This window comes from Capricornis sumatraensis, chromosome 12, assembly GCF_032405125.1.
Source record: "Capricornis sumatraensis isolate serow.1 chromosome 12, serow.2, whole genome shotgun sequence".
Classification (NCBI taxonomy): Eukaryota; Metazoa; Chordata; class Mammalia; order Artiodactyla; family Bovidae; genus Capricornis; species Capricornis sumatraensis.
This window is the reverse complement of record NC_091080.1, coordinates 30,703,141-30,716,966: the sequence shown is the minus strand read 5'-3', so window position 1 is coordinate 30,716,966 and position 13,826 is coordinate 30,703,141. Positions and strand designations below refer to the sequence as shown.

The window sequence follows — 13,826 nt, the reverse complement described above, 5'->3', positions numbered from 1 at the left end:
CTGAAATGCGGGACCCAAATTAGAACTGTGTGTACAAGGAATGGTTAATGGTCATGAGAAGGTTTTACTAATCTGTGACTTCATTACTGTCTAGAATGGTATCCAAATACTTAATGAAATGAGCAGAGGTTTTCTATCAGGTAGAATATAGTTGAATACATTTGTGTTAGAGTCCAGGTGCCCCGGCACAATGTGAGAAATGGTGCCAACTGGTTGGTATGAATGAGTTTTTCAGCAGATGACTTGGCTATTTCACTTTCTTGAAACTGCAACTGAGGAGGTTTTTTCTCCATCCTATTACAGGAGTGGCCCAAGAAGTGACATTTACATGTTTGCACAGACGTAGGCTTAGACCCATAGCCTGGCATGCCTCGGCATCCTCATCTCCTATACATTTTATCTCTGGTAAGAGTTAACATTTCAGAAGACCAGCATTTGTCATCAAAACAAGGATTCAGGAGTCATCTGTGGGTTATGTTTTTCTTCTTGCTTGATCTTGTATTGCAGATCCCAATTTGCTTACTTCTGTTCAGTGGCTCTGTATATGTTATGTAACTAATGAACTCAGCCTAGAGGATCCTCCTGGCTTTGGGCTGATTCTCTCCTGCAGTGTTGGCAACTGTCTAGTGCCATTGAGGGCCATTCAACCTGTTTCCCCAAAATTTGTTCCCAAGGTTGTTTACAGGTGCTATTCTGTATAAAGGGTTCCACGAGTAATATGGGAAATGCAAATTGAATAGGCTTGTGCTTTTGTTTTTAACAGTAGACTTCTTACAGTTGCTCATTTGTTAATGTTCATGGTGTTCATAGCTCTACAGGAGCGTGGTTATATGTAGTGTTTAACCATGGAATGACTCACACGATCTGTCCCCAAATTTACCAGGTTAGCATTCTACAGAACCTACTTTGGGAAGCTAGCCGCCTTCCCCTCAAACCCTTCCACTCCTATATTACATTTCAATATCCAAAGCAAATGAATAAACTCTTCTTCCATAACATCTTCTGTGTTTCCATCTGAACCTTCATTTTTAGATTGTGAGCTCTCAGAAAACAGAAGCTGTATTACTCATTCTAAGTATTTGTTACCTCGCTCAACTAGCATAATAGTGCTTGGTACACATGGGTGTGTAGTAAATGTTGGACGAATGACTGAATACTGGGGGCTTGCTCTGCACACTACATTTGTTTCATTTCCCCCATAAAAACAGCTGCTTAATATCCTTTAATCTGATTTTCACTCGTAAGGAAATGGTTGGTGTCTGTGGACTCGGGCGCAGCACAGGAATCCTTGGCAAGTGTCATCCGAATGACTCAGAGCCCCCTTCCCCTTTGTTAGTGGAGCCCATGGTGCTTTGTATGTGGTTGGCCATACTCTCAGAAGGTTAAGGGTTTTCATAATGTGACACTATAAACATAAGATTTGCAAAATGTAAACCAATAATCTGACATTCCATCGTCAGCTTCTCAAAAAAGTCGGACAAACATTATCGTTGGGCTGTGTCTTTTGTCTCCCCAGATATTATTACCTAATATTGGCAATATTAATGCTTTGAAAAAGTTATTGCCAGAATCTGCTTCTATTTATCTTTCTCCTCTTCTTGTCACTTAGTTGTAGATGGAGAGTGTATCTCACATAGCACCCAGCCCAGAATATACAGAGTGCTGGAAAGAACCTGAAATGGCCTCTGCAAGTAGGTGGTTAGTTAGTTCCTCTCTCCATCCTCCTCTAGCCCACTCCTCACATCTTGCTTTCTTGCCACTCTCCCAGCCAGCTTTGTTAAGGTGTAATTGACATGTATAATGTAAGTTTCAGGTATATAATATGATGGTTTTATATATGTGTATATTGCAAATAAGATAATATACTTTATATCTGTACCCTTTGACCACCTTCAGTCATTCTCCCCACCCTGGCCACCACCATTGTGTACTCTGATTCTATGAGTTTAGCTTCTTTTTAGATTATACTTATTTTTAGATTGTATGTAGTATATGTGAGATCATACAGTAGCTGTCTTTCTCTGACTTAATTCACTTATCATAATGCACTCAGGGTTTTTCTATAATGTTGCAAATGGCAGGATTTTCTTCTTTTTATGGCCAAATAATATTCCACTGTATATGTTGACACTTAACTTTTCTCCATGACTGTTATAAACAATAGAACATGAGGATGCAGATATCTCTGTAACACAATGATTTCAATTCCTTTGGATATATACCTAGATATGGAATTGCTGGATTATATAGAAGTTCTATTTTACTTTGTTGAGGAAACATGATACTGTTTTCCATAGTGGCCACACCAGTTTACCTTCCTACCAACAGTGCACAAGGGATCCCTTTTATCCACATCCTTACCAACACTTGCTATTTCTTTCTTTCTTTTTCTTTTTGGCTATGCCGTACGGCTTGCAGGATCTTAGTTCCCTCACCAGGAGTCTAACCTGGGCCCTCAGCAGTGAGAGTGGAGGCCTCACCACTGAACCACCAGGGAATCCCAAACTCTTGCTATTTCTTATCGTGTTGATAACAGCCATTTTCAGAGTTTCTTTTGAGAAATCCACTGGTGGTCTTATGGGGGTTCCTTACATGTAACTTGTTTCTTCTCTCTTGTGCATGCTTAGTCGCTCAGTCGTGTCCAACTCTTTGCAACCCCATGGACTGCAGCCTGCCAGGCTCCTCTGTCCATGGATATTCTCCAGGCAAGAGTACTGGAGTGGGTTGCCATTTCCTTCTCCAGGGCATCTTCCTAAGCCAGGGACTGAACCTGGGTCTCCTGCATTACAGGCGAATTCTTTACCATCTGAGCCATCAGGGAAGTCCTCCTCTCTTGCTGCTTTCCAAATTCTTTGTCTTTGACTTTAGACTAATTATAACATGTTTCAGGGTAGCCCTGTTCAAGTTCAACCTATTTGGGGTCATGGCCCTCAAAAATCTGGATGCCCATTTTTCTCTCCAATTTTAGGAAGTTTTCAGCCAGTATTTCTTTAAATAGACTTTCTATCCCTCTCTCTTCTCTTTCTGGGATTCCCACAGTGTATATATTGTTCCTTCCCATAGTGTATATATTGCTGGCTTTAAAGACAGCCAACTACCATAGGCTTTCTTCACTCTTTGTACTTTTGCTCCTCTTACTAGATAATTTCAAATGTAATTCACTGGGGTTTTTGTTTTTTCCTTTGCTTGATCAATTCTGCTGTTGAGGCTCTAATCTTCAGTGCAGTCACTGTATTAAGCTTTAGGATTTCTGTTTTGGTTTTTTGATAGTTTCTGTTTCTTTCTTGAACTTACTGATTTGTGCAGTGTTTTCTCAATTTTGCCTGTCTGTGCATTCTTGTAGTTTACTGAACTTCTTTAAGAGGATTACTCAGAATTCTTTGTTAGACAGTTCATAGATCTCCATTTCTCTACGAGAGTTGAGTGAGTGGGTATTAGTTGCTCATTCATGTCTGACTCTTTGTGATCCCATGGACTATATATAGCCTGCCAGGCTCCTCTGTCCATGGGATTCTCCAGGCAAGCATACTGGAGTTAGTTACTGCAGTTTTATTTGTTTCTTTGGGTTCTATCATGTTTTTCTAATCCTTCATGCTCCTTCATTCCTTGCATTAACATCTTATGTATTTAAAGTAAGCAGTCTGCTCTCCCAGACTTTATAGATTTGCTGTTGCAGGAAAAAGACCTTCACCAGTCAGCTCCTAGCAGCCATGGATGGGTGAGGCCTTCTATCAGGGTTTCTCTTTGAACGAGGCTACTGCATATGCTCGGAGGTTGCAGGGGTTGCTGCTGGCTCGGTTCTTTGGTTGGGTGGGACTGCTGGCTGGACTGTGCGTTCAAGTGGAGCCACTGGGTGGGCTTCCTCTTCAGGTGGAGCTTCTGGCTATGTTTCATGGTTGGGTTGAGCTGCTAGTTCTGTAATCACCTGTGGTTGAATGAGGTTGCAGGCTGTGTTCCCTGGCAGGATGGTACCACTGACTGGATACCATGATTGGGCAGTTGTGGGCTGGGCTCTGCAACCATTCCTGGTCAGATGGGGAATCAGAGTGTTTCCCAGCTGGATGGTGCTATTGGCTGGGCTCTGTGTCAGGTGGGGCCACAGGCTGGGCTTCAGCTTGGTGGGACCATGGGTTGAGCTCCAAGGTTGTCCACAGTCCCTGATCAGGCTTCCTGGTTATGTGGTGTCAGGGACTGTGCTCAACAGTTGGGCAGGGTGTCTGACTTAGCTCTTTGCCCAAGCAGGGCTGTAGGACAGGCTTCTTGGCAATCTGGGTTCCCTGGCCAGGCTTCCTGCATGAGTGGGACATGAGACTATGCTTGGCGGTTAGGTTGGGCTGTGAACTTGCTTTCCTGCCTTGGTGAGTTGGGAGTATGGCGGCCCTTTCACCAGAGACCCAAATCCCAGAAGTGCCAATTGAGCTCTCTGGCCAGATGGGGCCACTGGCTTGGCTCTGCCCATAGGCATTGCTCCTGGCTGGGGATTTTGCTCAGGTCCACTGCAGTATGCTCTTTTTAGGTGTAGGTGCTGAACGCTGTAGGCTTTGCCCCCCTTCTCCATCTCTCTGATCCGTGAGGCAGGACCTGAGCGGGTCTACCAGGATGTGTCCTGAAACACTCAATGAGCTGGATGAGCCAGATGTCCACCTTGGGCCTCTGTCCTCTCCCTGGAGAAACCATGGACCAGGGGGCACTCTCGGTGCAGTGCTGCGTCAGCCTGGAGCGGGTGGTGATGCGGTCAGAAAGGAGCCATTCCTCTTACTTTCTTTTTATGCCTTTTTAAAAGAGTATAACTTTATTTACTTTTGGCCGCACTGGGTCTTCATTGCTGCACGGGCTTTTTTCTAGTTACAGCACGTGGGGGCTACTCTCTAGCTGCGGTGTGCGGGCGTCTCATGTGGATCACGGGCTGTGGGCACGTGGACCTCAGTAGCCACAGTGCGGGGACTCAGCAGTTGCGGCGCTCGGGCACCAGAACACAGGCTCAGTAGCTGTGGTGCACGTGGGCTTAGCCACTCTGTGGCGTGTGGGATCCTCCTAGCCCGGGGATCGAATCCACGTCTCCTACACGGGCAGGTGCATTCTGAAGCCCTGAGCCACCAGGGAAGCCACTTCTTACTTGCTAATGTGGTCCTTCTCAGTCTCTATGTTTCAGAGGGGTGCTTCAGCCTCACCCCCAGGTGAGGGCATTTCTACAATGTTGATGTATGTATAGAGACTTGCTAGTTGGTCTTCTTGGGAAAGAGACTGAAGTCCAGAATGACCTATGTTGCTATCCTGATGACCTGCTGCAGCTCTGCCCAATCACTGGTATGGCATAAGTTAACTTCAGCTCACAACCAAACAACTCTGGCTGGTTTGTTCATTCACATCATAGAAACAGGGAGCTTATATGTCTTCCCGAGCAGAGGTTGGAAACCAGTCACAAAAGTTAAGAATAAGACAGTTTCTTCAAAGTTTCAAGTTTGTGCACAAGGACTATTTCTTAGATTACAAGCTTGGGTTGGTATCAAAGCCTGCTGATCCTACAGGAAGTGGGACTGCTCAGAAAGTGGCTCTCTAGCTGGTGTCTTTAGTGTTTAAGTGAAACTGGCATTATTCTTTAAAGCTTCATGACATGTAGTGCCAGGGTGGTCTAGGGAGAAAAACAGCCTAGGCCCAGCTGGGCATTCTTCATGCAGCAAAAATAGGATCTGAGGCCATAAAAGAAGAAATGAGTGACTTTTACATGGAGAAGGGGAACTTGATTCTGGGCTTTGGTACCAAATAGAAAGAAAAAACCAAATGTTCCCAGCGGTTGTTGAGTGTCCATCAGTAGTACGAAACTATTTGCGGCCCCTTGTTAATTGTAGGATGGGAGACCACCGTTTTCTGATCACTTACTCTCTGTCAAGCTCTCTGCTGATGCTTTGCTATATGATAATTTCATCTCTGCAAATAAGATGTGAGGTAGGTGGTGACTACCCCATTTTAGGCATGACACAACTATTGTTAGATTCAGTGGCCGTGTCTCCAGAATTAAGTCAGCAGTCTACTTAGGCCCAGAAGTAACTAGTCTGTTGATCATATTTAAAGAAAGACATTGGAAAGCAATGTTTTAGATGGCTAACTCTGTAAAAAGCCAGATATTAAATATTTTAGCCATTATAGAGCATATGGCATCTGTTGCAAAGTCTCAGTTCTGCCATTATAGCAGGAAAGCAGCCATGGGTGAGTTTAAATGAATGGGAGTGGCTGTGTTTCAATAAAACTTTATTTATAAAAACAGGTGGTAGGCCCTCATTTGGTGTTCCTTGTGTTAGAGGAATAAAACTTTATGGGAGAAGATTGTAAGGTGGGTATATTTTATCTGAAGGAAATAGGCATGCAAGCTTCCCACTTGCTGTGTGGTAACTGCTTGATACTTGTTTAACAAGCCAGATCCATAAGCCTATATTTCTGCTGATTGGAGCAAAAATAAGTAGACTTTAATTGCATTGTAAAACAAGAGGTTAGGTATTTTGAAAGGTTCTTTTTAAACTCAGCTGTTTGTTAGATCTTTACTGATAGGAGAACTGCATCATGAGTTGAGCTCAATTCTTTTTGAGGACACAGGGTTGACTGCCTTTTAGGATGTATTTCTGAGAATGATGAAAGAACAATCAGTGAGTCACAGTGACTACTGGAATGTAGCGGTGTGGAAGAGAAGGTCAGAATGGCTCCCAAATTTTGAATTAGGCTGGTCAAAACAGGAATGCCATAGCTGAGCTCCAGAGCCACAAAAAAAGATTGTGATGGGATTGTGTAATTAAAGATAGACTGTACACAAATCCTTCATCCCTTGCTCTTTCCTTGCCTCTTAGCCTTTAGCTCTAGTCTTCTTTTCCTGGCAGTGCCAGATTACGTTTGTGTCACCAGGGAAAATTTCTGGTAAAGTCATTCACTGAGTCAACAGTATTTACTGGCTCCCCACTCTGTGCCAAGCATCGTTGGGGGGCACTGGGCCCAAACTTGACTATTGCTTTGCTTACTACCTCTTTGCATGTTTAGGCAATGAGTTCAGAGCTGGTAGATTATAAATAACCTAGAATAGAGAGCCTTCCTCGTGTGTTTTCTGATAAGTAACTTTGCCATGGAGTCTAACTGGTCACATCTAATACCCAAGCTGAGACTGTTGTGGACTAAACTCCCTTTTAATTTTTTTTTCTGCGATGGCTTAAGAAAGAAATCTGAGCAAGGCTTTAGAAAACATATCTGAGCTATGAGGTTCTAGCATTCCAAACAGAGGTTTCATCAGCTCCTCGGGCAAGGCCAAGGCAATGCCTGCTCCAGGGTCATCTTCGTACAGATAATTCATTACTATCCCGAGCAGCAACGAACCCACGTCTTTAGAGTTGGCAGTAGTTTCGCCAGTGGTCTCCTGGGAGGATTCTGAAACATTAGGTTCTGGCCTTCCCCTCTCTTTTAACATTAGATGTCAGTTCTGTCAGACCACAGGTGAATACAGAGCCCGTAGATTAGCAGGAGCTTGTCTACTATAAGCCACGAAATCTAATACAGACTCTGGGAGGGAAAACATTTTAAGGCCAGGTTATGGATAATTTGTGGAAGTAATTTGAAGAAAGGAAGTTGGATGGATGAGGGTAAGTTCATTAGAAGAAGACAGAGAGGTCCAGGGAGGGAGGGAGGGGGCAGAGATAGAAATGAAGAGTGATGCTGGGAGGTCAGAATGATGGGCTCTGTTGTACCATTATCTCTGGTATCGCCTATCATGACGGGCAGAGGGAGGGGAGCTGTATTGTGACCTCTAATCACTGACTTCACTCTGTAGGTGTGGTGCTTAGAGGCCATCTCAAGAAACACCCCCACCCCCACAAACTCCAACCCAAATCTGTCATCTGAAGCAGCATGTTCTTATATACAGTAAAGCACTTTCTTTATTCTTTTAAGCCACATCAACTCTAGCTATTTACCTCTAAGGGCTTTGGGGGTGTGCACCCCTTCATCAGTGCATGATTACTGATTAAAAATAGCACCTGCCCCCCACCACCACACACACAATGCCAGTATGTTTGGAAAAAGAAATGTTGTTACCTGAAATTCCTTTCAAGTTAGCTCTGAGTGGATCAAAAAGATCGATGACTCCCCAGGAATATAAAATGTTTTTCAAGTCAAAATGATTTTGGATCCTGAACCTAAAACAACAAAAGATACACACTTTCACTCAAGAGTCTCATTCAGTGGACTTTGATATTCATCACATGCCAACCCAAGCCCCCCCCTTCAAAGTCAGGGGTCTCCAGGCCCACTTCCAACTTCATCTGTCACTGCTCCTGCCCACACCCTGCCCCCCTGGCTAATCGACCCCACAGCCCCTTCTCCCACCTCTGGACCTTTGCTTCTGCTGTTCTTTCCAGGTCTGCCTTGAATTTGAATTGTACTGTCCTCTCCTCTAAGCTCAGTCCAGCGATCACTCCTCCTCTTCCCCAGCTGTTCTGTGACCTTCGGTTCTTATAAGCCCTATTAAGCACTTTGTTCCACTCTTTTGATGTATAGAATGGTCTGTTTCCTATTAGTGTTATTTATGATACTGGAAACTATTTGAGAAGAGAGGCTCATTATGTCTTCATAATAATTAATATTTAATGAGTGCTTACCATGTGTAGGAAATGGCAACCCACTCCAGTAGTCCTGCCTGGAGAATCCCATGGACAGAGGACCCTGGTGGGGTGCAGTCCATGGGGTCTCAAAGAGTCGGACGCGACTCAGCACTCATGCGTGCTCACCATGTGCCAGGCACTACAAGTATTTTATGTGGATGATCTCATCTCTTCATCACGTAACCGTGTTATTATTCTTGTTTTACAGATGGAACACTGAGGCTTGAAGAGTTTAACGAGCTTGCCCAAGAGGACGTCCTGAGTCTGCGACAGAGCACGCCTGGACAAGCCTGATGGAGCGCAGAGCCTGTGCTCTCGGTGTCTACACTCTGCCACCTGCCATCTGCCTCCTGGCTGGCGTCTCACACACAGTAGGTGCGGAAAACAAGTTGCTGACTAACTGCCAACTAATAGTGTCTCGTTGAACATTTTTCTATTTGATACAACATATTTTCACGTTTGCTGTGTGAGCATGGGTTTTTAGTTTTCCCAGTTAAGTCCCTAGAGCAGGAAAAACCAGCCCACCAACTTTATCATGTTTCTCCAAGGGCAAGGCATTTAAAACTTTACCGTTGGAGGAGGCTTTAAAAGGTTGAATGACGTGATTTTCCTTTGAGAACAAAAAACTTCCAAATTGGAATTTAGATGGTCTTTTCTATAAATCATGCAGAGCTTATCGGAGAATAAAAATACTGTACCAGACTGTTAAATATCCAAGTTCTTCACTGCCATATAAGACAATGTGCCCAATATTTTAAACAAAGGTATCAGATTTTCTCATAAATGTGTGTTCTGAATCTTGGCCATAGTTTCCAAAAAAGGCACCACCTTTCTCTAAGTATGCTGATATTTCACAAAAATTAAAAAAAAATTTTGCGGGGGTCGGGGGGCTATACCTCTCAGCATGTGGAATCTTAGTTCCCTGACCAGGGGTTGAACCCACACCCCTTGCACTGACAGTGTAGAGTCTTAACCCCTGGACCACTAGAGAAGTTCCTCAAAAAAAAATTTTAGACCACCTTCTCTGAAATTTTCTTAAATCCTTAAACCGCACTTTTCTGAGAACTCTCAGTGCTGAAACATAATGGTTAAGAACATGAACTTGGGAACCTAGTGCCTAGGCTTGAATGCTGGCTCAGCCTCTTACTAGCTGAGGGAACCTGGGCAAGTTACTTTGCCTTGGTTTCTTTACTTAGGAAATGGGCCTAATACTAGTTCTTAGTTTTGTGAATAGTAAGTGCAATAATCCTGGTAAAGTGCTCAGAATAATGTCCAGTACAGCTCATGCACTTCATTGTCACCACTGTGGTTTTCGTTTCTCGTTAATATTGAGAAAGAGCTAAGGTATGTTTGAAGCCAAGTACAGTGGTTTGAATGCTCAAACTACCGCACAATTGTAGTCATCTCACATGCTAGTAAAGTAATGCTCAAAATTCTCCAAGCCAGGCTTGAGCAGTACGTGAACCGTGAACTTCCTGATGTTCAAGCTGGTTTTAGAAAAGGCAGAGGAACCAGAGATCAAATTGCCAACATCCACTGGATCATCGAAAAAGCAAGAGAGTTCCAGAAAAACATCTATTTCTGCTTTATTGACTATGCCAAAGCCTTTGACTGTGTGGATCACAATAAACTGTGGAAAATTCTGAAAGAGATGGGAATACCAGACCACCTGACCTGCCTCTTGAGAAACCTATATGCAGGTCAAGAAACAACAGTTAGAACTGGACATGGAACAACAGATTGGTTCCAAATAGGAAAAGGAGTACGTCAAGGCTGTATACTGTCACCCTGCTTATTTAACTTATATGCAGAGTACATCATGAGAAATGCTGGGCTGGAAGAAGCACAAGATGGAATCAAGATTGCTGGGAGAAATATCAATAACCTCAGATATGCAGATGATACCACCCTTATGGCAGAAAGTGAAGAGGAACTAAAAAGCCTCTTGATGAAAGTGAAAGTGGAAAGTGAAAAAGTTGGCTTAAAGCTCAACATTCAGAAAACGAAGATCATGGCATCTGGTCCCATCACTTCATGGCAAATAGATGGGGAAACAGTGGAAACAGTGTCAGACTTTATTTTGTTGGGCTCCAAAATCACTGCAGATGGTGACTGCAGCCATGAAATTAAAAGCCACTTACTCCTTGGAAGAAAAGTTATGGTCAACCTAGATAGCATATTGAAAAGCAGAGACGTTAGTTTGCCAACAAAGGTCCATCTAGTCAAGGCTATGGTTTTTCCAGTGGTCATGTATAGATGTGAGAGTTGGACTGTGAAGAAAGCTGAGCGCTGAAGAATTGATGTGTTTGAACTGTGGTGTTGGAGAAGACTCTTGAGAGTCCCTTGGACTGCAAGGAGATCCAACCAGTCCATTCTGAAGGAGATCAGCCCTGGGATTTCTTTGGAAGGAATGATGTTAAAGCTGAAGCTCCAGTACTTTGGCCACCTCATGCAAAGAGTTGACTCATTGGAAAATACTCTGATGCTGGGAGGGATTAGGGGCAGGAGGAGAAGGGGACGACAGAGGATGAGATGGCTGGATAGCATCACTGACTCGATGGACGTGAGTCTGAGTGAACTCTGGGAGTTGGTGATGGACAGGGAGGCCTGGTGTGCTACAATTCATGGGGTCGCAAAGAGTCGGACACGACTGAGCGACTGAACTGAACTGAACTGAACTGATGGTGGTTATGGTAGGAGATAAAGCTGGGTAATACCATTTTTAGTAACTAAAGACAATAGTAAAAACGAGGTATGACTATGAAAGAGGACAGTGATTTGTTTCTTGTATGGCTACAAAGGCCAGGCCAGAAGAGATGCTACAAAAATATCTTGAGTTAGAAAAAACACCCTTTACCAAAACCAGACAAGGGTTTCACAAGAAAATGACAGACCAGTGTCCCTTATGAATACAGATGTAAAAATCTTCAACACAATATTAAAAAATTGAATCCAGCAACATAGAAATCCCTCTATGGCCAAGTGGGATTTCTCCCAGGAATGCAAGGGTGGGTTTGACATATGAAAATCAATCCATGTAAAATACCATATTAATGAAATAAAGGACAAGGGTGACGTGATCATTTCAAGAGATGCAGAAAAAGTACTTGTCCAAGCACTTGACATTCTTTTATAAAAACAAAAACCACCTAACAAACTTGGGATAGAAGGAGATTTCTTCAACCTCAAAATGGGCATTTACAACCCCCTACAGCTAGCATCGTCCTTAATGGTAAAGGATTGAATGCTTTCCCCCTAGATCAGGGACAAGAGAAAGATGATCACCACTTCTATTTAACACTTTACTGAAGGGTGTGCAGGGCAGTTACACAAGAAAAAGAAAGCAAATGTGTCCAGAATCAAAAGAAGGAACTAAATCTCTTTCTAGTCACAGACGACCTGGTCTTGTATATAGAAAATCCTAAAGAATACACACACACATACACACATACACACAGAGAAAAAACTATTAGAGCTAATACGTGAGTTCATCAAGGTGGCAGGATATAAGATCAAGATACAAAAATTAACTGTTTCTTTACACTAGCAATGAACAATCTGAAAATGAAATCCCATTTACAATAGCATCAAAAGGACTGGAATACTTAGAAGTAAAATGAACAAAACTTGTACACTGGAAACTACAAAACACCATTGATAAAAAGTAAAGAAAACCTGAAGAAAATCAAAGACATCTTGTGTTCATGGACTGGAATACTTAATATTGTTATAAAGCAATACTCCCTAAGTTAATCTACCAGAGTCAGCAAAGAACCTGGTATCAAGAACCTGGCTGTTTATTTGGCAGAAACTGATAAGCTGATCCTAAAAGTCTCATAGAAAGACATGGAACCCAGAATAGCTGAAACAGTCTTTAAAAAGAAAAACAAAGTTGAAGGACTCATACTGCTGATTTCTAAATGCATTAAAAAGCTAAAGTAAGCAATCAAGAGTGTGCAGTACTGGCAAAAGTACGGACATTTATTTGTACCTATAGAATAAAATAGGAAGTCTAGAAATACACCTATATTTATGGCCAATTGATTTTGACAAGAGTGTCAAGAAAATTCAATGGAAGACAGAACAGTTTTTTTAATAAACTTGGTTAGTTTTGCCTATGAAACACCCCTAAAAGGTAATGGAAGTTTTATTTCCCTAAAATCTTCTATTCTTCTCAGATAGCAGGCTGAATAGTCTTAGAGAGATTTAAAAAAATTTTTTTGTTTTAATCAGATAAGGTCAAGTGTGAATGAATACTTGGGTTACTATGACCTCTGCCTTCTTGTCCCTTCTCCATCCTCCAAAGTGTTTTAGGATCTTTTTTCAAGGGATTGCAAGGTCTAAAGGCAGAATTAACACCAGTGAATAGTTCTCAGTGGCTCTGGGCATCTCCCTGGGGCCTCTTCCTTACATCAGCTGCTCCAGGGCGAGGCCAGCCATTTGTCTCCTACACTCAAAGAGACTGTAGCAAAGTCCTACTCCCAGCCGCATTTTCTCTCTATTGTTAGCCTTGAAAGCTCTTCTTCATTTGCTGAGCTTCTCTTAAACATAACAGAAACAGGCTTGCTTCTGCTTCATGATAGAGAGAGCTGCTGAAATAGCCAGTCTTTGGGCTTTGATTTGGGGCTCAAATATTTGGTTTGGAGAGATAGGCATTATCTCTGAGTTCAATTCACCTTCTGCCTTCGCTAGGCTGATCTCACTTTAGACCTTGGCCCTTCACTCACTGGCTCTCTCTCTCTCTCTGTTTTTTGTTCCAGGGCCTGGACTTATTTTTAACTCCTCAAGGGAACCCTGCCAAGGCCTCTGGCTCAGCAATGCAGAGAGCCTGGTCAGTGGAGGAGGCTGAGGTGGCCAGTGGGGAGGAGCATGAAGAATCCACACCCTGCAAACGAACCTTCGGATAATTTTTTTTGTTTAACTGCTGGTCTCCAAATTAATTACGCATTTACTCTGATTTCAAATGAAGCTTATCATTTAGAGATGCTCCTTGAGGAACCCTTTGTAAAGTAATGAGTTTTGCAAATAGGTTTTGCTTTGGAGAAGCAAAATCCAGCACCATCATTTAACTTTTTGACCTCATGGGGTTTTGTATTTGTACCTATTGGGTTTTCTTAAAGAAAGGCTCACCTCTCTTTAGAAAGAATGAAACCTTCAGTGCAAGGATGTAAAGGTTTTATGCTTCAGTTT

General features: G+C 42.9%; 2 protein-coding genes across 2 annotated transcripts in view; one reads left to right on the top strand and one right to left on the bottom strand.

The window, feature by feature from the left end:
• Positions 1-13,543, top strand: part of INTS6 (integrator complex subunit 6) — a 95,327-nt gene extending 81,784 nt beyond the window's left edge. The window contains exons 19-20 of the transcript XR_011145787.1: positions 8,845-9,011; positions 13,397-13,543. The gene's annotated coding sequence lies outside the window, so the exon portion shown is untranslated. The remainder of the gene's footprint in view (positions 1-8,844; positions 9,012-13,396) is intronic.
• Positions 1-13,826, bottom strand: part of SERPINE3 (serpin family E member 3) — a 32,320-nt gene that overhangs the window by 4,686 nt on the left and 13,808 nt on the right. Inside the window, exon 6 of the mRNA XM_068984666.1 lies at positions 8,071-8,171. Within this exon, the coding sequence (XP_068840767.1) occupies positions 8,071-8,171 (101 nt within the window). The remainder of the gene's footprint in view (positions 1-8,070; positions 8,172-13,826) is intronic.